This window comes from Nomascus leucogenys, chromosome 10 (assembly GCF_006542625.1).
Source record: "Nomascus leucogenys isolate Asia chromosome 10, Asia_NLE_v1, whole genome shotgun sequence".
Taxonomy (NCBI): Eukaryota; Metazoa; Chordata; class Mammalia; order Primates; family Hylobatidae; genus Nomascus; species Nomascus leucogenys.
The window spans coordinates 60,760,306-60,784,924 of NC_044390.1; the positions used below are offsets into that span (position 1 = coordinate 60,760,306).

The 24,619-nt window shown below is 55.6% G+C and overlaps 2 protein-coding genes across 3 annotated transcripts; both read left to right on the top strand.

The window, feature by feature from the left end:
* The first annotated feature begins 34 nt into the window (after positions 1 to 34).
* RAVER1 (ribonucleoprotein, PTB binding 1) lies at positions 35 to 18,229 on the top strand. Of its 2 annotated transcripts, XM_030820886.1 has the most exons (14): positions 35 to 384; positions 2,800 to 2,866; positions 4,532 to 5,001; positions 10,752 to 10,943; positions 11,044 to 11,173; positions 11,574 to 11,668; positions 12,733 to 12,820; positions 13,092 to 13,303; positions 13,400 to 13,493; positions 13,569 to 13,696; positions 15,110 to 15,184; positions 16,070 to 16,213; positions 16,669 to 16,752; positions 16,842 to 18,229. In XM_030820886.1, exons 1-14 carry the CDS (start codon positions 115 to 117, stop codon positions 16,986 to 16,988), a joined length of 2,196 nt encoding a protein of 731 aa, XP_030676746.1. In that variant the 5' UTR covers positions 35 to 114; the 3' UTR covers positions 16,989 to 18,229. The 2 variants fall into 2 exon arrangements, with proteins under 2 accessions (XP_030676746.1, XP_003275783.1); XM_003275735.4 differs by having other exon boundaries at positions 13,400 to 13,696.
* A 202-nt stretch (positions 18,230 to 18,431) lies between these two features.
* FDX2 (ferredoxin 2) lies at positions 18,432 to 24,518 on the top strand. The gene is made up of 5 exons (XM_003275736.4): positions 18,432 to 18,589; positions 18,682 to 18,736; positions 18,949 to 19,055; positions 23,789 to 23,876; positions 24,087 to 24,518. The coding sequence occupies exons 1-5, from the start codon at positions 18,436 to 18,438 to the stop codon at positions 24,241 to 24,243; spliced, it is 561 nt and encodes a 186-aa protein (XP_003275784.1). The 5' UTR covers positions 18,432 to 18,435; the 3' UTR covers positions 24,244 to 24,518.
* The last annotated feature ends 101 nt before the right edge of the window (positions 24,519 to 24,619 follow it).

The following is a 24,619-nucleotide window of genomic DNA, read 5'->3' on the forward strand; positions in this document are numbered from 1 at the left end:
ACGCAGCATGAACTCTTGAGGGGCGGGCTGGGACTTAGCCAATGGGGTGAGGGGGAAGGGAAGTAGGTGGGATTTCTCCCAGCCAATCGACGGGCGCGCCCTCGTTGCCGCTCTATGCTGCTCCGCCCCGGCTCGCTGGTCCCAGAAGGCGCCGGGTTTCCCAAGATGGCGGCGGACGTGTCCGTTACTCACCGGCCCCCGCTGAGCCCTAAGGCTGGGGCCGAAGTCGAAGCCGGCGATGCCGCGGAGCGCCGGGCACCAGAAGAAGAGCTGCCGCCTCTAGATCCAGAAGAGATCCGGAAACGCCTGAAACACACCGAGCGCCAGTTCCGTAACCGCCGCAAGATACTGATCCGGGGCCTCCCGGGGGACGTGACCAACCAGGTATTGGGGGGGCGGTGTAGGAGCGTGGCGGGAAATACCACGGTGCGCGTGCGCGGGGGGAACCGGGCGACACCAACGCTGAGGTGCGCGGGGGTCGTTGGCGGGGGCGTCCAAGCGCCGGATCCACGCGGGATCGGGAGAGACCAAGAGCAGGATGTCGGGGGGCGATGATGAAAGGGGAAACCGACTGTGAAGTGAGGAAGGGCGTTGCTAGGGGCGACCACAGGCTTCGGCGACACCAAGTGATGGAAGCGGGCGGGGAATGGAAGAGGGCGGACAGCTTTGGTCCTGTTGGGGAATTGTGAATGGGCTGGTACATTGGACCACCAGTTGCCCCCTGCTTGGATGATGCTTTTCTCCACCCATTACCACAGGGTGGCGGGACCTCAAATCCAGAAGTTTCAGGACTGCAGAGAGTACGCCCCTCCATATCACGCGTTTATTCACTGCTCTCAGAGATAAATCCGGAAGTTACAGCAGCCCCTGGGTCTCAGCCCCCAAAACCTCAGGATTAATTTGGGAAAAGGGGGTCTCCTGCCACCAGCCTACAGACCTACAGGAAGGAAGCGAGGCCTGTGTTCTATGGAGCCCCTCGTGGCTAATCTTCCTGCTAGGAGTGCCCTTCTCATGGGGCCAGCATGGGGCAGCGCTTCCCAATGCTCTTTGGACCCAGGGAAATGGCATCTATACTGCCCTGCCCTATGGTGGTGAAATAGGTTCTCGCTTTCTGCTGCTGAGATTCCCTGCTCTCCGGCCCACCAGCACACCTGCCACTGGCCCTCCCTGCCCATGGGTGGGCACGTGGCTAGTGGGACCCTAGGGATGTTGGGAGGGGCTGAATTTGGGGACAGATCGGGACAGGGATCATTAAGGATGGTCAGGTTTCTTTCTGGGTCTTCCTCTCAGTGTCTGCAGTCTCTCAGCTGGGAACACATTGTTTCTCCTGCAAGATGCACAGTGTGTCTGGCCCCAGCAGGCCCCAGCACTTTGCCTTCAAAGCTGGCTTGAGAGGCTGGGCACGGTGGCGCATCCCTTTAATCCCAGCACTTTGAGAGTCTGAGGCAAGAGGAGGCTGTATTGAACCCAAGGGTTCGAGACTAGCCTGGGTGGTATAGTGAAACCCCCATCTCTACAAAAAATTTTAAAAAATTAGCCAGGCATGGTGGTGCATGCCTGTAGTCCCAGCTACTCAGGAGGCTGAGGTGGGAGGATCACTTGAGCCTAGGAGGTTGAGGCTGCAGTGAGCTATGATCGTGCTACTGCACTCTAGCCTAGGTGACAGAACAAGACACTATCTCTAAAAAAAAGAAAAACGATCTGGCTTGTAAGAGGGCAGCCTTATCAGCAGGAGGAAATTGGGAGGCATGTGAACCCACACAATGTGGGGCTTACTAGTAGGTGGGCTCCCCAGTCAGGTACCCATGGGTGGCCGCGCTGCCCAACTGCATGGCCTCCAGCAGATCTCTTCACTTCTCCTAGCCTAAGTTTTCTCATATACAACATGAGTTTGTTAATACTTCACTTACAGAGTTGTTGGAAACAGTGAATCTTGCAAAAGGAGGTTCATGCAGGTTAAATGACTTCCCTAAAGGCATACTCTTTTTTTTTCTTTTTTTTTTTTTTTTTTTTTTTGAGACGGAGTCTCACTCTGTCGCCAGGCTAGAGTGCAGTGGCTTGATTTCTGCTCACTGCAACCTTCACCTCCCGGGTTCAAGCAATTGTCCTGCCTCAGTCTCCCGAGTAGCTAGGACTACAGGCACACGCCACCACAGCCAGCTGATTTTTGTATTTTTAGTAGAGACGGGGTTTCACCTTGTTGGCCACGATGGTCTCAATCTCTTGATCTCGTGATCCGCCCGCCTGGGCCTCCAAAGTGCTGGAATTACAGGCGTGAGCCCGGCCTCTCTTTTTTTTTTTTTTTTTTTTTTTTTTTTGAGACAGTGTCTCCCTTTGTCGCCCAGGCTGGAGTGCAATGGCACACTGCAACCTCTGCCTCCTGGGTTCAAGCAATTCTTCTAACTCAGCCTCCCGAGTAGCTAGGATTATAGGTGTGACCACCACTCCTGGCTAATTTTTATATTTTTAGTAGAGACAAGGTTTCACCATGTTTGCCAGGCTGGTCTTGAACTCCTGACCTCAGGTGAGCCACCCCGTCCAGCCAGCTAAAGGTATACCCTCTAAGAGCATGTTGCCTGGGTAATAGCACAGTCTGCAGCCAGGTTCTGAATCCCAGCTCTGCCAGGTATGAGCAGAATGACCTTGGCCAAATTACTGCATCGAGCCTCAGTTTCCTCATTGGTAAAATGGGGGGTGGTAATTGACCTGCCTTCATAGCTGGTGGCAGCTATGAAGCGGCACCGGGTTGCCCTCTTCAATCTCCAGTAACTCCCTGTCTTTTGTCTTGTATCTCCACAGGAAGTACATGACCTGCTCAGTGACTATGAGCTCAAATACTGTTTTGTGGACAAATACAAAGGGACAGGTTTGTGGGGCCATGGGGCGGGCCAGGGCAGGGAGTGACCATCCCTGAAGATGGGAGGGCCTGGCTCACTGTCTGCTGCTTGGAGCTTCAGGCCCAGTATTGCCGCCCAGGCCAACATGGCAGGTTGCCCCAATCTGCCTGTCATCCTGTCATCTTGGGACAGCCTTCATGTTCTCCTTGGAGAACACTGGGCATCGGGCTGATTCTCTTCCTACTCCACTCACTTGGCATTGAGCTAATTCTTTTTTTTTTTTTTTTTTTTTTTTTGAGATGGAGTCTCGCTCTGTCACCCAGGCTGGAGTGCAGTGGCGCAATCTCGGCTCACTGCAAGCTCCGCCTCCCAGGTTCATGCCATTCTCCTGCCTCAGCCTCTCCGAGTAGCTGGGACTACAGGCGCCTGCCACCACGCCTGGCTAATTTTTTTTTTGTATTTTTAGTAGAGACGGGGTTTCACCGTGGTCTTGATCTCCTGACCTCGTGATCCACCCGCCTCGGCCTCGCAAAGTGCTGGGATTACAAGCGTGAGCCACCGCGCCCGGCTACATTGAGCTAATTCTTGACAACGTTTGGCCGTGGGTTCATTCTCTTCCTACCCCTCTTGCCTCACTCAGCCAGTCACCCCTGCTTGTGTGGTTTTTTTTTTTTTTTTTTGAGATGGAGTCTTGCTCTGTCGCCAGGCTGGAGTGCAGTGGCGCGATCTCGGCTCGCTGCAACCTCCGCCTCCGGGGTTCAGCCCATTCCCCTGCTTCAGCCTCCCGAGTAGCTGGGATTACAGGCATGTGCCACCACGCCTGGCTAATTTTTGTATTTTTAGTAGAGACAGGGTTTCTACCTGGGTGGGTCCAGGTTAACCAGGTGAGGACGTGGGGCTCAGTGTTCCACGCTCAGGGAACAGCAGCTGCAAAGGCCCCTCTGGAGTGTGCCTGGCGTGGTCCAGGTAGTGGTGAGTTGGGAGGGGAGGTCAGCGAGCCCACGCAGGCTGCACTGCACCCTGCAGCTAGAAGCCACCAGATGGATGTGGCGTGATCTGGTTATCATTTTGAACAAAGCTTCCTGTGGCCGCTGGGTGGATCGCAAATCTGGGGCAGCACGTGGCAGCAGGGTTCAGGGGCACTGGTGGCCTGGAAAGGTGGCAGGGGTGGGTGGTGTGTAGAGTGGGGCTCTGGAGTCCGGCTGCCTGGGTTCAAGTCCAGGCTCCCCTACTCGGGCACAGGGGTGCTGCTCTGGGCCCGTTTCCTCTCTGGCAAAATGGTGATTGTGACGATTAAGTTATATCCATTTGACAGATGAGGAAACTGATACCCCCAAAGCCACCTGGGGCTTGGGGCTTAAATCTGGGCCCCAGTGAGCATGGGCTTAACCACTGCCCTTGGTATCACCCGAGTGACCCATGGCGTTCTTAGGACAGAGCCAGGCCCACAGTTGGTGAGCGCTGCTGTGGGTGCAGGTGGACGCCGGGCTGGGAGAGGGAGTGGGCTTCGTGGAGCCTGGAGTCAATGGCAGGCGCTCTCGCCTGTGTCAGTCACCAAGGCTGGCAACTGCTCAGATCGGCAGGCACCTGAGATGCCCAGCATTTGGAGGTCCCACCTGGTTTGCAGGGTGGCGGGGTGGAGGGGCAGGCCCTCTGGGCCCGGTTGACCTCGCGCTGCCCTCCTCCCACCTCAGCCTTCGTGACCCTGCTGAATGGGGAGCAGGCCGAGGCCGCAATCAACGCTTTCCACCAGAGCCGCCTGCGGGAGCGCGAGCTGTCGGTGCAGCTGCAGCCCACGGATGCCCTGCTGTGCGTGGCCAACCTGCCCCCCAGCCTCACACAGCAGCAGTTCGAGGAGCTGGTGCGGCCCTTCGGCAGCCTGGAGCGCTGCTTCCTGGTCTACAGTGAGCACACTGGCCACTCCAAGGGCTATGGCTTTGCCGAGTACATGAAGAAGGACTCGGCCGCCCGTGCCAAGTCGGACCTGCTGGGCAAGCCGCTGGGACCACGCACCCTCTATGTGCACTGGACAGATGCCGGGCAACTGACACCTGCCCTTCTCCATTCCCGCTGCCTCTGTGTGGACCGCCTGCCACCTGGCTTCAACGATGTGGACGCTCTGTGCCGGGCGCTGTCAGCTGTCCACAGCCCCACCTTCTGCCAGGTGAGCCCTGTGGAGAGCACTGGGGAGCAGGTGCCAGGCCCAGAGAACCTGAGGGAGTCTTTGGAGTCATCTGCCTTTTCTTTTTTTTTTTTTGAGAGAGTCTCACTTTGTCACCCATGCGGGGGTGCGGTGATACAATCTCAGTTCACTGCAACCTCCACCTCTTTGGTTCAAGCGATTCTCCTGCCTTAACCTCCAGAGTAGCTGGGATTATAGGCGCCCTGCCACCATGCCTGGATAATTTTTATATTTTTAGTAGAGATGGGGTTTTGCCATGTTGGCCAGGATGGTCTTGAACTCCTGGCCTCAGGTAATCCACCCACACTGGCCTCCCAAAGTGCTGGGATTACAGGCGTGAGCCACCGCGCCTGGCCAGGGGATTTGAATCCCTCTGCAGCCTCAGGCCTCACTGTCCCTCTATCAGATGCCGGCGAGGCCACTCTTGTAACTGTGGATCTCAAGGCTTGCTCACCACTCACCTCCTCATTCGCTGGTTCCCTCATCAAACCTCCCATGGGGTTCCAGACCTGGGCCAGGCATTGAGGAGGCTGCAGAAGAGCCCACAGTCTATTTGAGCCTTGAGGTCAGAGACTGAGGCTTCGCCAGATCCCAGCCCCGCCCTGGAGCTCGGGCCAGTCACTGGCTCTCTGATCTGCAGTTTCCCTCCTCCATAAGCAGGGACTCAATACTTGCACAATGGGTTGGCCAAACAGTCCCTTGTTTATTCAAGCCACACATGCCAGGCACTTCTGTGTGTGTGCCTCGCCCTGTGATAGGCGCAGTGGGGCGAGAATAGGCCAGACTCACTCTCTAAGAGCCCCCAGAAGGTCTTGATCCCCAGAGATCCCAAAGGGAACATTCCACCAGCACTTGCTGTGGACTCTGAGTACGTAATCTTCAGTTGCTTCATCCTGTAGCAACCCTGAGAGGCAGGTATCACTCCCATTTTCAGGTGAGGATACCAAGGCACAGAGGGGTCAAGTAACTTGCCTAGAGTTAAACAGCCAGGGTCTGGCAGAGTTGGGATCAGAACACCGCAGCCTAGCTCCAGAGCTTGGGCCAGTGAGAGGAGGCCAGTGCAGAGGCTTAGAAGGGGTAGACCTGGCCAGGCACAGTGACTCACACCTGTAACCCTAACACTTTGGGAGGCTGAGGTGGGCGGATCCCTCGACCCCAGGAGTTCGAGACCAGCCTGGGCAATATGGTGAAATCCTCTCTATACAAAAATTAGATAGGTATGATGGTGTGCCTGTAGTCCCAGCTACTCAGGAGGCTGAGGTGGGAGGATTGCTTGATTCTGGGAGTCCGAGGCTGCAGTGAGCCACGATCGCACCACAGCACCATGACACTACAGCCTGAGCAACAGAGCTAGACCCTCATCTCAAAAACAGAGAGACAGTCCTGGGCTTGGACCCCCAGCTCTGTGGGTTTGAGTGGGTCCCTCTCGTGTAAGTGGGGTATTGGTGCCCCATTTAAACTAGGTGTCTGTTGGGGGGCAGAGGCAGGAGGATCACTTGAGACCAGGAGTTCAAGACTAGCCTAGGCAAGATAGTGGGACACCATCTCTATATTTAAAACAAGAAACAGGCTGGGTGAGATGGCTCATGCATGTAATCCCAGCACTTTGAGAGGCCGAGGCAGGTGGATCACTTGAGGTCAAGAGTTCAAGACCAGCCTGGCCAACATGGTGAAACCCTGTCTGTACTAAAAATACAAAAAAAGGCCAGGCGCAGTGGCTCACGCCTGTAATCCCAGCACTTTGGGAGGCCGAGGCGGGCGTATCACGAAGTCAGGAGATTGAGACCATCCTGGCTAACATGGTGAAACCCTGTCTCTACTAAAAATACAAAAAATTAGCCGGGCATGGTGGTGGGCACCTGTAGTCCCAGCTACTCGGGAGGCTGAGGCAGGAGAATAGCGTGAACCCGGGAGGCGGAGCTTGCAGTGAGCCGAGATTGCACCACTGCACTACAGTCTGGGTGACAGAGTGAGACTCTGTCTCAAAAAAAAAAAAAAACAAAAACAAATTAGCCAGGTGTGGTGGTGCAGGTCTGTAATCCCAGCTACTCAGGAGGCTGAGGCAGGAGAATCGCTTGTATCTGGGAGGCGGAGGTTGCGGTGAGTGGAGACTGCACCACTGCACTCCAGCCTGGGTGACAGAGCGAGACTCTCTCAAGAAACAAAAAAATCAAAAACTGAGTATCCATGGCCGGGCGCGGTGGCTCACGCTTGTAATCCCAGCACTTTGGGAGGCCGAGGCGGGTGGATCACGAGGTCAGGAGATCGAGACCACGGTGAAACCCCGTCTCTGCTAAAAATACAAAAAAAATTAGCCGGGCGTGGTGGCGGGCACCTGTAGTCCCAGCTACTCAGAGAGTCTGAGGCAGGAGAATGGCGTGAACCTGGGAGGTGGAGCTTGCAGTGAGCCAAGATCGCGCCACTGCACTCCAGCCTGGGCGACAGAGCGAGACTCCACCTCAAAAAACAAACAAAAAAAAAACAAAAAAAAACCCTGAGTATCCATGAGCCATGGGAATCCCCTCTCTGTTTACTCATCATTCATTCATTCTGCTGCCTTCTCTTGGACACCCTGCTACGTACCAAGCCTGCTACGTACCAGGCCGCCTGTGCGGGCTCAGGACAGAAGATGAGTTAGTACAATGGCCTCACCTTTTTTTAATTTTTTGTTTTTATTTTTTTTTAAGACAGAGTCTCGCTCTGTCACCCAGTCTGGAGTGCAGAGGCGCAATCTTGGCTCGCTGCATCCTCCCCCTCCTGGGTTCAAGTGATTCTCCAGCTTCAGCCTCCCGAGTAGCTGGGATTACAGGCACCTGCCACCACACCCAGCTAATTTTTGTGTTTTTAGTAGAGATGGGGCTTTGCCGTGTTGGCCAGGCTGGTCTTGAACTCCTAACTTCAGATGATCCACCTGCCTCGGCCTCCCAAAGTGCTGAGATTACAGGCATGAGCCACCGCACCGGCCTGACCTTACCTTCTTATGTGGAGATCAAAGGTCACAGGGCCATGACCAGCTACAGGTACTCTCCTAGCCTGTTTCCATATCTCAAAATGGGGCTGGCAGTGCTTCATGATCAGGTTATTGTGAACAGCTGCCCATTCATTCCTCCACTCGAACATTCACTAAACTTAATTTTTTTTTTTTTTTTGAGACAGGTTCTCACTCTATCACCCAGGCTGGAGGAGTACACTCCAGCCTCGACCTCCTGGGTTCAAGAAATCCTCCTACCTTGGCCTCCCATGTAGCTAGGGAACTACAGGAATGCGTCACTATGCCCAGCTGATTTTTATTTTTTTTATTTTTTTTATTTTTTATTTTTATTTATTTATTTTTTTTTTTTGGAGACGGAGTCTTTCTCTGTCGCCCAGGCTGGAGTGCAGTGGCGCAATCTCGGCTCACTGCAAACACCGCCTCCCGGGTTCACACTGTTCTCCAGCCTCAGCCTCCTGAGTAGCTGGGACTACAGGCGCCCGCCACCATGCCCGGCTAATTTTTTGTATTTTTAGTAGAGACGGGGTTTCACCGTGGTCTCGATCTCCTGACCTCGTGATCCGCCCGCCTCGGCCTCCCAAAGTGCTGGGATTACAAGCATGAGCCACCGCGCCCGGCCAACCCCAGCTGATTTTTAAAATTTTATGTAGAGGCCGGGCACAGTGACTCATGCCTGTAATCCCAGCACTTTGGGAGGCTGAGGCCGGCAGATCACTTGAGGTCAGGAGTTCGAAACCAGCCTGGCCAACATGGTAAAACCCTGTCTCATGGCCGGGCACGGTGGCTCACGCCTGTAATTCCAGCACTTTGGGAGGCTGAGGTGGGCAGATCATGAGGTCCGGAGATCGAGACCATCCTGGCTAACATGGTGAAACCCTATCTCTATTAAAAATACAAAAAAAAAAAAAATTAGCTGGGTGTGGTGGCATGTGCCTGTGGTCCCAGCTACTTGGGAGGCTGAGGCAGAAGAATCACCTGAACCTGGGAGACGGAGGTTGTGGTGAGCCAAGATCCCACTACTGCATTCCAGTCTGGGTGGCAGAGCGAGACTCCGTCTCAAAAAACAAAAAACAAAAACCCTGTCTCTACTAAAAATAGAAAAAAATTAGCCAGGCGTGGTGGTGGGTGCCTTTAATCCCAGCTACTCAGGAAGCTGAGGCAGGAGAATTGATTGAACCAGGGAGGTGGAGGTTGCAGTGAGCCAAGATCATGCCACCACACTCCAGCCTGGGCAACAGAGCAAGACTCCATCTCAAAAAAAAAAAAAATTATGTGAAGATGGGGTCTCCCTATGTTGCCCAGGCTGGTCTGAAACTCCTGTGCTCAAACAGTCCTCCTGCCTTGGCCTCCCAAAGTGCTGGGATTATAGATTCAAGCCACTGGGCCCGGTCTCACCACACATTTGTTGAGCATCTGATGAGTACCAGGCATTGAGGTGACGTCCTCCGAGGAGCTCACCTTTAACGTTAGGTGACCCGGTTGAATGGAGGATGGGCTTGACAGTGAAGCAGCTTGAGATTCACACATCAGTCCCTCTACTTAGGAATTGTGTGGCCTTGATCACTCTGTGACCCCTCTGAGTCTCTCTCTGTTCATCCCTAAGATGGGTGTGTTTATGGCCGGGCACAGTGGCTCACGCCTGTAATCCAGCACTTTGGGAGGCCAAGGCAGGCGGATCGCTGGAGGTTAGGAGTTCGAGACCAGCCTTGCCAACATGGTGAAACCTCATCTCTACTAAAAATACAAAAATTAGCTGGGCATGGTAGTGCACGCCTGTAATCCCAGCTACTGGGAGGCTGAGGCATTAGAATCACTTGAAACTAGGAGGTAGAGGTTACAGTAAGCTGAGTTCACATCACTGCACTCCGGGGTGAGAGAGCGAGACTCCGTCTAAAAAAAAAAAAAAAAAAAAAAAAAAAAAAAAAAAACCGATGGGTGTGGTTATGGGAGATCTGTGCCCAGACCTTGGCACAGGGTGTGGGCAGAGGTGAAGGGCTGCTACCTGCACCTTCGCTGCCTGGGCATTTAGCAAGTGCCGGGGCCCAGGCCCAACCACTTGCCTTAGCATTGCTACCTGGCTTGGCCACTGTCTGGAACGAGAGCCCTTCCTTCCCCACCCATTGCTGATTATCTCTATTTTTTTTTTTTTTTTTTTTTTTTGAGACGGAGTTTCTCTCGTTGCCCAGGCTGGAGTGCAATGGCGCGATCTCGGCTCACCGCAATCTCTGCCTCCCAGGTTCAAGTGACTCTCCTGCCTCAGCCTCCCGAGTGGCTGGGATTACAGGCATGTGCCACCATGCCTGGCTAATTTTGTATTTTTAGTAGAGACGGGGTTTCTCCATGTTGGTCAGGCTGGTCTCGAACTCCCGACCTCAGGTGATCTGCCTGCCTTGGCCTCCCAAAGTGCAGGGATTACAGGTGTGAGCCACCGCATACACCCGTGGCCTTGGCTTTGGTGGCAAGGTGGCTCCCAGCTCCGCCCTCCCTCCAGCTGCATGGCCTTGGGTGCGCTGACCTCTCCGTGCCTCAGTTGCCTTCTCTGAGAAATGGGTATGATGCAGCCTCCCAGGGTCATTGGGAAAATCAGATGAGCTGATGCAGGGATGAGGCACAGGGCAGTGGAGGCCTGGCATGAAGTTCACCCTTACGGGGCAGCTGAGTCTGGTTATGGTTGTCACTTCCCGGGGTGGTGCAGTCACTGCTGCCCAGATGCTCACGACTGCCTGCCTTCCTCCGGCAGCTGGCATGCGGCCAGGATGGGCAGCTGAAGGGCTTTGCGGTGCTGGAGTATGAGACGGCTGAGATGGCAGAGGAGGCACAGCAGCGGGCAGACGGCCTATCCCTGGGGGGCAGCCACCTGCGAGTCTCCTTCTGCGCCCCTGGGCCCCCCGGCCGCAGTATGCTGGCTGCTCTCATCGCTGCCCAGGCCACGGTGAGCCTATGCGGGCAGGGGTGGTGGGGTGGGGATGGGAGCCCCATATGGGTGTCAGGGCCCCGGCGGCGCTCTGAGCTGCTTCTGTTCCTTCCTGCAGGCCCTCAATCGGGGGAAGGGACTCCTCCCCGAGCCCAACATCCTGCAGCTGCTCAACAACCTGGGCCCATCTGCCTCCCTCCAGCTGCTGCTCAACCCCCTGCTCCATGGCAGTGCCCCGGGGAAGCAGGGTAAGGTGGGGCTGGGCGGGGGCCCCACTGTGCAGAACAAGGGCTGCAGCGCTGTCCTTGGCATTCCCCGAAACTGCTCCTCTTGGCTGCAGTGACAGGAGCCCCAGGAGTAGGGCTGAGGGGGAGTATGGAGTCATAGGGGGAGCTGCTGCTGTCCACAACTGGGGGCCGGGACCAGGGCCACACAGCAGCCTGCAGTGAGGTGGGATGCTGACAAGAGGGGGCTGGCCTTCACTGGAGTAGCCTCTGCCCCTTCTAGGCCCTTTGGGCAAGTCCACTGCCCACCCCCCAGCCCCAGAGTGTCAGTTTCCTGCCCCATCAACGGGTTCAGGGCTGTGTTTCGTGAGGCGGGGCGGGGGTACGCAGGGACCCCCACACATCCTCCTATGTCTCCCTCCAGGCCTCCTGGGTGCCCCCCCAGCCATGCCGCTGCTCAATGGGCCAGCCCTGTCCACGGCGCTGTTGCAGCTCGCCCTGCAGACCCAGGGCCAGAAGGTAACACACGCATCCCCCTCACCCACTGCTCTACAGCCCCTACATGCTCTTTTCAACACAGCTGGCACGATCGGTGGGGTGGGGGGACGTCTGGCTGTGCCCTGTGGGCCCAGAACCAGGGTGAGGCTGACTCCCCCCAACCCCTGCCTTTCCCACCCACATCCCCATCCCCCTCCAGCAGTTGCTCATGACAGTTTGCCGTCTTTCCCTCCATTCTGGAGAGCGCCCCTGGACTTGGTGCCTGGGGTGGGGTCAGGGGACCTGGACACGCCCATTTACAGCCTGAAACTGGGTGTGGGCTTGGAGCGCCGCTGCTGGGCACCAGTTTGTGAATAGACTCTGCTCGGAAGCTCTCCCGAAGAGCTACCTGGGGAAGAAACTCCAGGTCTATCCCCTCAGTGCGTGCACACACACACACACACACACACACACACACACACACACAGCTCACACCTAGAAACACAGGTATACATATAGACTCACACAAAGATGCAAATATACACACACAGAGACATAGACACACAAAGACGTAAGACAAAGACACACACATAGACACAGACACACACACACACACAGACACAAGACAGACTCATGCACACAGAAACAAAGACACAGATATACATGCACATACACACACAGACACACACACACATAGACATACACCTATGCTCTGCCCTGTCTGGTGTGGTTCCCTGGATTCTAAGTCAGGTGTGTCTGTCTGGTGGTAACTGACAGAGTATGTGAGCTTGTGGGTCTGGCCTTCTGTGACTAAGAGTGGCTGAAACACTGTGTGGCTGTCCCATTCCATGTGGCTGCAGTTGATACTGTGCTGTAATCATTGGCCAGGGAACTGGTGCCTGGCGCTTAGGAGACCCTCGGTCACCATGGCTGATGGGACAATGATAGAGTTGGAGTGTGGCGGGCACTGGGGAGCCCTATGCCTGTCTGCCCAGGAACGGCCGTGCCCTGGGGTTGGGGTGTGTCTGCCAAGACTCTGGGCCACACCTGTCTGCTTCCCTGGGCCACCCTGCCCCCATCTGCAACTGTCTGTGCTCTGTCCCTAGAAGCCTGGCATCCTGGGAGACTCACCCCTGGGTGCCCTCCAGCCTGGGGCCCAGCCAGCCAACCCCCTCCTCGGGGAGCTGCCTGCAGGTAACGCAGACCCTGCCCACACAGTGTCCCCCAGCCACTTCCCCTTCCTTCCCTGCTCCGTGGCCTTGGGCGAGTGACCCAACCTCTGGGTCCCAGCGCCCTGGTCCATCAGTTGGGTGCCCCCACCTCAGGGCCCAGGGATGAGCTCTGCTCAGTGGCCAGCATGGATTTGTCTCTTGACCACTGGGCCCTGGTCCAGGTGGGAGCTGGAGGGCCCTGGGGAGAGGGGTCCTGTGAGCCTGGGCCCCTGAAATCCTCCTTCCCTCCCTAGGAGGGGGCCTGCCCACGGAGCTGCCGCCCCGGCGAGGGAAGCCACCACCCCTGCTGCCATCCGTGCTTGGCCCTGCTGGGGGTGACCGGGAGGCCCTGGGCTTGGGTACCCCAGCGGCCCAGCTCACTCCTCCCCCTGCCCCTGTGGGGCTCCGAGGCTCTGGCCTCAGAGGCCTCCAGAAAGACAGTGGGCCTCTGCCAACGCCCCCTGGGGTAAGGCCCTGCCCTGCGCGCGGCACCACACCAGCCTCCTGTTCCACGGGGTCCCCTCTCCCGGGGGCCCTCTCGAATCCAGCCTTCCCGCCGCAGGTCTCACTGCTGGGGGAGCCCCCCAAGGACTACCGGATTCCCTTGAATCCCTACCTGAACCTACACAGCCTGCTCCCGGCCAGCAACCTGGCGGGTAAGGAGGCCCGGGGCTGGGGAGGCACCGGGAGAAGCCGCCGCCCAGCTGAGGGCCCCCCACCTAACCCCCCAGCCCCTGGAGGTGGCAGCAGCAGCAGCAAAGCCTTCCAGCTCAAGTCCCGCCTGCTCAGCCCCCTCAGCAGCGCCCGCCTGCCCTCTGAACCAGGGCTGCCTGACAGCTACAGCTTCGACTACCCCTCGGTGAGTGCCTGACTGCAGCTCTCTGTCCCCTAAGGCCAAATCATGCTCCAAACTGATATTTCTCTAGGATTGACTATGCCAGGCCATGTGCTAGGGAGGCGGCAGGGAACGTGCCAGATATGGTGTCTGCTTTTTTTTTTTCAGAGACAGGGTCTCTGTTGCCCTGGCTGGAGTGCAGTGGTGCGATCATAGCTCACTGCAGCCTCAACCTCTTGGGCTCAAGCGATCCTCACACCTCAGTCTCCTGAGGAGCTGGGACCACAGGCATGCACCTCCATGCCCGGCTAATTTTTAAATTTGTGGTAGAGATGGAGTCTCATTGTGTTGTCCAGGCTGGTCTCAAACTCCTGACCTCAAGTGAGCCACCCACCTCAGCCTCCCAAAGTGCTGGGATTACAGGCAAGAGCCACCGCACCCAGCCTCATGCCCTTAAAGTTTCCCGTCTGTCTGCACATCACCCCCCTGCTTCCAGTCCACCTGCCTGTTTGTCCATTCCCAAGACCTGGAGGATCTTGCATCTCAGTCTGTCTGTCATCCTGCGTCTGTCTGTCTTTCTCTCCCAAGAGGACTTAGGCCACACTGTCTCTCCCCAGAGACAGGGCTTGCCCTTTCTGTCCCTCTCTCCCACCTTTGATTCCTGTCTGTGCCCCTGGAGATTTGGTCCTTCTATGATGCCAACCTCCTTGGCAGGTCAGAAATTGCAAACTGGGCCAGGCGCGGTGGCTCATGCCTATAATCCCAGCACTTTGGGAGGCCGAGGCAGGCAGATCACCTGAGGTCGAGAGTTCAACACCAGCCTGACCAACATGGAAAAATTATATATTATAAAATATATAATAAAATATATATTTATATATAATATAAAATATAATTTGTGTTTTATACTAAAAATATAAAATTAGCCGGGCGTGGTGGCACATGCCTGTAATCCCAGTTACTAGGGAGGCTGAGGCAGGAGAATCACTTGAACCTGGGAGGCGGAGGTTGTGGTGAGCCGAGATTGTGCCATTGCACTCCAGCCTGGGCAACAAGAGCAAAACTCCGTCTAAAAAAAAAAAGAAAGAAAGAAATTGCAAACTGGCTGCCCACAGGTCACCTGGGTGATGTTTGGCCCCCTCTGGGTTTCAAACAAATAACAACAGGAATTAACGCCAACACAGGAAAACTGCAAGAGTCCGCACAGCTCGGATTCCCAGCTTGCCTGGGAAACTCCAAACACTTAGGCCCATGTGGGGCACCCCCCTTCACAACAGCCATCCCTGGGGCCGAGCTGCATCCAGCCCCAAATTTGCCTCTTCCTGGTCCCAGAGTAGTGGGGACTGTCTTCCCTGATGACAGCTCTGCCACGGAGTTCAGCAAGGGGTGAGGCTGGGGCAGACTCCAACCCAATGTGCTTCTCCCACTTTCATTCAGGACGTGGGACCTCGGCGGCTCTTCTCCCACCCACGGGAACCAGCCCTTGGGCCTCACGGACCCAGCCGACACAAGGTAAGAGCCACCTGGTATGGCATGTGTAGCAATCAGCTTTTACTACATGACAGGCTGTGCCATGACTTAGTAGCCTGGAATAGCAGACCTTGTATTTTGTGTGTTCTTTGTGGGTTTTTTTGAGACAGGATCTCACTGTGTTGCCCAGGCTGGAGTGCAGTGGCTCTGTCATAGCTCACTGTGGCCTCAAACTCCTGGGCTCAAGCAATCCTCCTACCTCAGTCTCCTTGGTAGCAGGGACCATAGGCACTCACCACCATGATGGTTAATTTTTGTACTTTTTGTGGAGATGAAGTCTCCCTATGTTGCCCAGGCTGGTCTGGACCTCCTAGGGGCTCAAGCAATCCTGCCATCTTGGCCTCCCAAAGTGCTAGGATCACAGGCATGAGCCGCCATACCATGCCAGGCATTGTATTACTTCTTGCCACTCTGCGGGGCAGTGAGTGGTCCCCGGCACTCACCTGGGTCTCAGTGAGCTATGTGGCTTCACATATTTGGCGTCCATAGGCTGGAACAGTTTCTCTGTGCCCATTCGTGCAGTGATGATCCCTGGGTTCCTGGAGGAGGAAGAGGAGGTGGGTACCCATGTGCCAGCTCTCCTCAGTCCTATTAGCCAAAGCTAGTCTTTGCAAAGCCCAGAATTGCCAGGCGTGGTGGCTCACCTGAGGTCGTGAGTATGAGACCAGTCTGACCAACATGGAGAAACCCCATCTCTACTAAAAATACAAAAAATTAGCTGGGCATGGTGGCGCATGCCTGTAATCCCAGCTACTCGGGAGGCTGAGGCAGGAGAATGGCTTGAACCTGGGAGGCGGAGGGAGGATTGTATACAAAGGGCTGGGTACTACAATTGTCTGCTTCACTCCACCGGCCCTTCTTCTACAGATGTCCCCTCCGCCCAGTGGCTTCGGTGAACGGAGCAGCGGTGGGAGTGGCGGGGGCCCCCTGTCTCACTTCTATTCAGGCTCGCCCACTTCCTACTTCACCAGCGGCCTGCAGGCTGGCCTCAAGCAGAGCCACCTCAGTAAGGTGAGGAACCTGTCTGGCCGAGCACAGGCCCCCTGGGACAGCTAGGATTCGGGGGTGCCTGCCACCGGGGCTCTGTAACCCTCAGTGCCCAGGCCAAAGCTGGGGTGGTGGCAGGGGTCGGTCTTGCTCAGGATGGAGTAGCAACAGCCTATTGTCCTCTATCCACTCTGCATCAAGCACCTAGCACTGCCAGCCTTCCAGGCTTTCTGTCACTTCCTCCCTCTACAGCCCAGGCTGTTGGTGCTACTGGCCCCATTTGACAGATGAGAAAACCGAGGCTCAAATAAAATGGAGCAATTGGCCCCAGGTCTCATAGCTAGAAAGTAGCAGAAGCAAGATTTGAACCTGAAACCATTCACTTTCCCTCAGGGCGGGGGGGCAGTGGCGGGGAGGCGGGGTGGGTGCTTCCTCTGGCCCCCAGGGAGTGACCTGTTCCACCTCTCCATTTCTCCCAGGCAATCGGCTCTTCCCCACTGGGCTCCGGAGAAGGGCTCCTGGGTCTCAGCCCTGGGCCTAATGGTCACAGCCACCTGCTGAAGGTACGGGCGGGGGGTGGGGACATGCAGGGCTGGGGAGCCCCGGCCCCCCAGCGGCCCCTGACCCGCCCCGCCCTGCCCTCTGTCTCCAGACCCCACTGGGCGGCCAGAAACGCAGCTTTGCCCACCTGCTGCCCTCGCCCGAGCCCAGCCCAGAAGGCAGCTATGTGGGCCAGCACTCCCAGGGCCTCGGCGGCCACTACGCGGACTCCTACCTGAAGCGGAAGAGGATTTTCTAAGTGGCTGGCACCAGAGATAACTCAAGGGCCTGCACCAAATCGCTTTTGGGTTTTCTGGTGTTTTGTTTTGTGTTTTTTTAAACCATTTTCTCTCTTTCGGTAATAGAAAAATCTCTGAAAGACTTTACTGACCAATCAGCCGGAGCCCCAGGAGCCCAAGGGGTGTGGGGGAGTCTGGAGGCCTCATTGCGTCTCTGGCTTGCTCCCCACGCTGAAACCCTGCAGCCTTAAGAGAGAGGGGCCCCGGCCTGCTCTCCCTCCCTCCCCCCATCTCCTCCTCCGCTGTGCCCGTCTCTCCGGAGCCCTCCTGCCTCATTGCTCCTGTAATTTTGGCCTTTTGAGTGCCTTGGAGGTTTCCCTGACCTCCCGTGAAGATACAGAGACTGTCTCCTTTTTTTTTAACTTTGACAACTGACTTCTGTTTCCTTTTCTAATTTTTATTTTTCAAACCACCCCGGACAGCCCCCAGCTCTAATTCCTTCAAGGTCCGGCCTGTCCGGGCCACCATTCCACACTTTGCGGTTTGAAACAGCTGTTTTTCCCTCATTTGCTGCAGGCATGGCTGTCTCCTGCCCCTGCCTGCCCATCTGGCCTATACCCCAGCCCCAGGGCCCGGGGTCCCTGCCGCAGCCCCCTCCCATTCTGATGCCTTAAAAGCTGGGCCCCAGGCCCTGCTGGCCAGAGCCACAGATGCCGAGCTCTGGGAGCTTGACTATGGACCAAACAGCTCTGGCCTAGGGATTGGGCCACCCTACCCAGGATCTCCACCCTGGGGACAGTAGAAGGGCAAAGCCTTCATCTTGGCGAACCGGCCCCACCACCCCCTCCTGCCCGGGCCTCGGTGCAGAGATGGGCTTTCTCTGCCAGTCCCCTGCTGTCTGTCTGTGGGAGTCGGACATTGTGCCCATCTCCCGGAGCCTCTGCTGTCACTCCCTTGTTGAAGATGAATTCTTGAATTCTGCCTGCCCACCCCTGGCCAGATCCCTGGAGCTGGCCTCCTTTCAGCCCAGTGCCAGAAACCAGCACTCCATGAAGATAAGCTCTGGGCCCGCCCACCAGCAGCACCTGTCGACCTGAGGTGACCCTGGGCCTTGCCCCCAGCCAACTGGGCCACCAGCTTCCCTCCCTTGACTCTGGGGGTCCACATCCACTCCAAGGGGACTATTCCCCCGACCCCACCCCAGTCTCCCCACTCGGACCTTTGCTGAATTAAAGTTTGTAAGTAAATGGTTTTAAAGAAATCAGAGTTGGCTGGTTCTTGGGACAAACAGTGGGCTTGAGTGGGAGGTCTGGGGTGGCCCCTCGGGTTTACCTGAGCTGGATCCCGCCCTACTCTTCCCACCTGGTCACCGCAGGCCCTAAGCAAACATCTGCGCTTATGTTCCATTAATTATGGACTTTCCCTCGACTCCGTGGCGCGGCGCATGCTCAGTCGGCGAGTCACGTGATGCATGTCATGGCCGCCTCCATGGCCCGGGGAGGCGTGAGTGCCAGGGTTCTGCTGCAGGCTGCCAGGGGCACCTGGTGGAACAGACCTGGGGGCACTTCGGGGTCGGGGGAGGGGGTGGCGCCGGGGACAACCAGAAAGTTTCAAGCGACAGGTACCTGGGGCGCCCGGGGCGGGCAGCGTTAATCCGTCAGATGCCGGCGGGGCGGGGCTCGGCGCAGCCGCTCACCCAACTGTGTTTTCCAGGCTCGCGCCCGGCGGGAGAGGAGGACGCGGGCGGCCCGGAGCGGCCCGGGGACGTGTGAGTGCAGGGGCCCAAGTCCCCCATTCCTCATCCCACGGAATTCCTCTGGTCCCCATCTTGCCCTGTAGCTTCATCTCGAGGTTCCCCTTCTGCTTTGCCCTATTCAGTACCTGTGCGTCAAGCCTCAATTCCTACTTCCTAACCCTAGATTATACCCGAGCCCTGAGCCCATCATCCAGTTCGGCATTCGCACCTCCATCTGTCCCCAGGGTGAACGTGGTGTTCGTAGACCGCTCAGGCCAGCGGATCCCAGTGAGCGGCAGAGTCGGGGACAATGTTCTCCACCTGGCCCAGCGCCACGGGGTGGACCTGGAAGGTAGGAACCGGGCAGAGGGAATTAAGGAGGTCCTTATCCATTTGTCCAAAAAAAAAAAAAACCCACAAATCAGGTGTGTCTCTTCACGTCTTTTTCCCACCAAATATGGACTAAAATCTAAACCCCTCATCACGGCCTCATCTGTTGCCAAGCTCTTATTTATTAAGCATTTATTAGAGATCACTAGGACTCCTGGCTCCCAGGATTTTGTGTTGTCTTCCCCCTTCCTCCCTGTATTCTAGCCACATTGGCTTTCTTTTTGTTGTTGTTTTGAGATGGAGTTTCACTCTTGTTGCCCAGGCTGAAGTGCAATGGCTTACTGCACCTAAGCTCACTGCAAGCTCCACCTCCCGGGTTCAAGCGTTTCTCCTGCCCCAGCCTCCAGACTAGCTGGGATTACAGGCGCCCACCACCAAGCCCAGCTAATTTTTGTATTTTTAGTAGAGACAGAGTTTCACCACATTGGCTAGGGTGGTCTCAAACTCCTGAAAGGCGATCCACCCGCCTCAGCCTCCCAAAATGCTGGGATTACAGGCATGAGCCACCGCGCCCAGCCCACACTGGCTTTCTCTTTTTTTTTTTTTTTTTTTTTTGAGACGGAGTCTCGCTCTGTCGCCCAGGCTGGAGTGCAGTGGCACGATCTCGGCTCACTGCAAGCTCCGCCTCCCGGGTTCACGCCATTCTCCGGCCTCAGCCTCTCCGAGTAGCTGGGACTACAGGCGCCCGCCACCACGCCCGGCTAATTTTTTTGTATTTTTAGTAGAGACGGGGTTTCACCGTGGTCTCTATCTCCTGACCTCGTGATCCGCCCGCCTCGGCCTCCCAAAGTGCTGGGATTACAAGCGTGAGCCACCGCGCCCGGCCCACACTGGCTTTCTTGTGGTTCCTCAAACAACCAAGCTCATTCCTGCCTCAGGGCATTTGCATTTGCAGTTCCCTCTGTCTGAAGTGCTTTCCCAGCAAACATTCTGGCTCTTTCTTCAGACCTCAATGTAAATGTCATGTCCCTAACAATCCCATTCCCCTCAGCCCAGCTGAAGTACCCATGCCCTAGTTACTCTGTCTCATCAGTGTGATATGATATATAGCACTTCTCACTTTTTTTTTTTTTTCAAGAGACGGAGCCTTGCTGTGTCGCCAGTGCTGGAGTGCCATGATGCAATAATACCTCACTGCAGCCTTGAACTCCTGGGTTCAAGTGATCCTCCCACCTCAGCCTCCCAAGTGGCTGGGATTATAGGCACAAGCCACAATGCCAGGCTGTTTTGTTTCCTACTTTGTCATCTGTCCCCCAGTGAGATTGGAGACCCATGTTCTTATTCGTGCTTATCTGTTGCCTGTCAGGATGTAACAGATGTTTGATAATTTGTCGATAGAAAAATAATAATAGAAATTTATTGTCCAGGCGCAGTGGCTCACGCCTGTAATCCCAATACTTTGGGAGGCCGAGGCGGGCGAATCACTTGAGGACAGGAGTTTGAGACTAGTCTGGCCAACATGGCAAAACCCTGTCTCTACAAGAAACACAAAAATTAGCTGGGCATGGTGGCACATGCATATAATCCCAGCTACTTGGGAGGCTGAGGCACAACAATCACTTGAACTTGGGAGGCAGAGGTTGCAGTGAGCTAAGATGGCACCACTGCACTCCAGGCTGCATGACAGAGCGAGACTCAGTCTCAAAAAAAAAAAAAAAGGCCAGGCGCGGTGGCTCACACCTGTAATCCCAGCACTTTGGGAGGCTGAGGCGGGCGGATCACGAGATCAGGAGATTGAGACCATCCTGGCTAAAATGGTGAAACCCCGTCTCTACTAAAAATACAAAAAATTAGGTGGGCGTGGTGGCGGGTGCCTGTAGTCCCAGCTACGCGAGAGGCTGAGGCAGGAGAATGGCATGAACCCGGGAGGCGGAGCTTGCAGTGAGCCAAGATCGCACCACTGCACTCCAGCCTGGGCGACAGAGCGAGACTCCATCTCAAAAAAATATATATATATATGTATGTATGTATACATATATATATATATATATGTGTGTGTGTGTGTGTGTGTATCTTTAACCATGTTAATACATATTCACTGACTGAATCTTCATGACAACTTGAGTAGTAGAGACTGTTATTCCCTATTATAGATGAGGAAACTAAATCCCAGGTTAAGTAGACCTGGTCTAAGGGCACGTGAGTGACAATACTAGACTCACCAGTCCATTTTAGCCACTAATCTGTGCTGCCTTTCTATGAATACCTACTGTGCATCAGGCAGCAATATACAAAACAAATAAGGCCTCTGTCATCTCACACCCATTTCGGCCTAATAGGGACAATAATCTCACAGGTAAATACATAATTATGAGCAACTTGGGAAGGGTTGTCTGGAAGAAAATATACAGTTTGCTTCTGGGATGAATATATCAGGGATCCTGATTTTATCATTAAAGGGAAGATATGTTGGGAGGGGTTATGAAAGGCCTACCTAAAGTTCTGTTCTGGAATCCAGCAACCAATAGTCTAGGACAGAGATTGGAATGTGAGATAGATTTATTTATTCATTTATTTATTTGAGACAGAGTCTCGCTCTATCATCCAGGCTGGAGTGCAATGGCATGATCTTGGCTTACTGCAGCTTCCACCTCCCCGGTTCAAGTGATTCTCCTGCCTTAGCCTCCCGAGTAGCTGGGATTACAGGCACCCACCACATGCCCGGCTAAGTTTTTGTATTTTTAATAGAGGTGGGGTTTTGCCATGTTGGCCAGGGTGGTCTCAAACTCCTGACCACAGTTGATCTGCCTGCCTTGGCCTCCCAAAGTGCTGGGATTACAGACATGAGCCACTGTGCCGGGCCAGTAGAGGTTAAGTGGCCTGGCAAGGTGCGGTGTCTCACACCTGTAATCCCAGCACTTTGGGAGGCTGAGGCGAGCAGATCACGAGGTCAGGAGATCAAGACCATCCTGGCTAACACAGTGAAACCCCGTCTCTACTAAAAATACAAAAACAAAATTAGCCAGGCGTGGTGGCAGGCACCTGTAGTCCCAGCTACTCTGGGAGGCTGAGGCAGGAGAATGGCGTGAATCCGGGAAGCAGAGCTTGTAATGAGCCGAGATCGCGCCACTGCAGTCCAGCCTGGGCAACAGAGCGGGACTCCATCTCTAAAAAAAATTGCAAAGGAAAACAAAAGAATGAATGAGGGGGATGGGGGAACTGCAGGACTAAGTGAAAGAGTTTGGATTTTATTCTGAGTGTGAAAACCCTTTGGAAAGTTTTAGGCCAGGAGGGACATGATCCCCAAGCACCGGCCTCTGTGATAGAGGATATGGGGTGTGACCAAGGGCAGGTGGTCAGCAGAAAACCTCAGGTTCTGTCTCTTTCAACCCTAATTCCTGGTCTGGTGCAGTGGCATATGCCTGTAGTCCCAGCATTTTGGGAAGCCAAGGCAGGCAGATTGCTTGAGCTTATGAGTTTGAGACCAGCCTGGGCCACGTGGTGAACCTCGTCTCTACAAAAAAAAAAACAAAAAACAAAAACGGCCAGGTGCGGTGGCTCACACCTATAATCCCAGCACTTAGGGAGGCCGAGATGGGCGGATCACCTGAGGTCAGGAGTTCAAGACCAGCCTGGCCAACATGGCAAAACCCCGTCTCTACTAAAAATACAAAATTAGCTGGGCGTGATGGCGGGCGCCTGTAATCCCAGCTACTTGGGAGGCTGAGGCAGGAGAATCGCTTGAACCGGAGAGGCAGAGCTTGCATTGAGCCGAGATCACACTATTGCACTCCAGCCTGGGCAAAGATCAAAACTCCACCTCAAAAAAAAAAAAAAAAAAAAATTAGCCAGGTGTGGTGGTGCGCACGTGTAGTCCCAGCTACTCGGGAGGCTGGGGTGGGAGGATTGCTTGAGCCGGCAGGTTGAGGCAGTAAGCTATGACTGAGCCACAGCACTCCAGGCTGGGCAACAGAGTGAGACTCTGTCTCAAAAAAAAAAAAAAATCCTGGCCGGGTCCGGTGGCTCACGCCTGTAATCCCAGCACTTTGGGAGGCTGAGGCAGGTGGATCATGAGGTCAGGAGATCAAGACCATCCTGGCTAACATGGTGAAACCCCATCTCTACTAAAAAAATATAAAAAAATTAGCCGGGAGTGGTGGTGGGCACCTGTAGTCCCAGCTACTTGGGAGGCTGAGGCAGGAGAATGGCGTGAACCCGGGAGGCAGAGCTTGCAGTGAGCCGAGATCGTGCCACTGCACTCCAGCCTGGGCAACAGAGCAAGACTCCATCTCAAAAAAAAAAAAATCCTAATACCTGATTCCTTCCCCCACCACACTGACTGCTGAGTCAGCCAGTCCATCCTCCAAGCCCAGCGGAGAGGTGGGGACACATTAGCCCAGCACAGTGATAGGGTCACAGCATGGGCTCACAGGCTGTGGGGAGCCTGCCTGGCCTTTCCCCTCTCAGCTACCTGGCAGCCAAGTCCATGCTCCTTAATGGTTCTGCATCTCAGCCTGCTAGGGAGTCCCTGGGAAATGGGGCCTCCCAGATGTCCCTTTGTAAACCCTACACACTGGGGAACAGCTGAGGACATTGAGGACATGACACAGTACCTGGTACACAGTGGAGCTGCAGGCCCAGGAGGGAGATGTGAGGCACGTGGTGGAAGAGGAGTCTACTCCTCCACGCCCTTCGCATAGCAGCCCATTCCTGACTCTGCCACTCACCTGCGCCCCCTTCACTTCCTGCCCCTAGGGGCCTGTGAAGCCTCCCTGGCCTGCTCCACCTGCCATGTGTACGTGAGTGAAGACCACCTGGATCTCCTGCCTCCTCCCGAGGAGAGGTGAGTGGGTCAGCCTTGCCTAGCTGGCAGCTTCACCCTGGAGCACTCAACAGCCCCCACCGTCCTCCCCACTTCCAGTTCCTGGAAGGGGAGCTGCTTCCCCCACCACTACCCCCTGCGCTCAGTCAGCTTCCTCCCTCCCCCGCCTCTGGCCCCCCACCCACCCAGCTAGCTTGCCCTTGGCTAACACTGCCCATGTCACCACCCCAGGGAAGACGACATGCTAGACATGGCCCCCCTCCTCCAGGAGAACTCGCGGCTGGGCTGCCAGATTGTGCTGACGCCGGAGCTGGAAGGAGCGGAATTCACCCTGCCCAAGATCACCAGGAACTTCTACGTGGATGGCTACGTCCCCAAGCCCCACTGACATGAACACCTGGACCATTCCACATTGCCATGGCCCCAGGGCCCAGATTGAGGGAATAGCCAGGTGCCAGCCCTGCCCAGAGCACGGAGAGGCCCGGGAGAGACGTGGAAGCCCCTATGAAGGACAACACCCCTGCTTGGGAGAGAGTCCCATGTCCAGGCTCTGACGGGGACAGGGCCCCTAGTGGGGTGGCCTTCCCGAAGCCCCTGAGAATCAGGGTGTGAGTAGGAGTGGACTCATATTGGAGCTGCAATAAATCGATAACACAGGCCCCAGCATGTTGAGTGTCCTTGGGGGACAGATCTGGGGTCTACAGGTGGCTAACACCTGTAATCCCAGCACTTTGGGAGGCCAAGATGGGAGGATCACTTGAGGC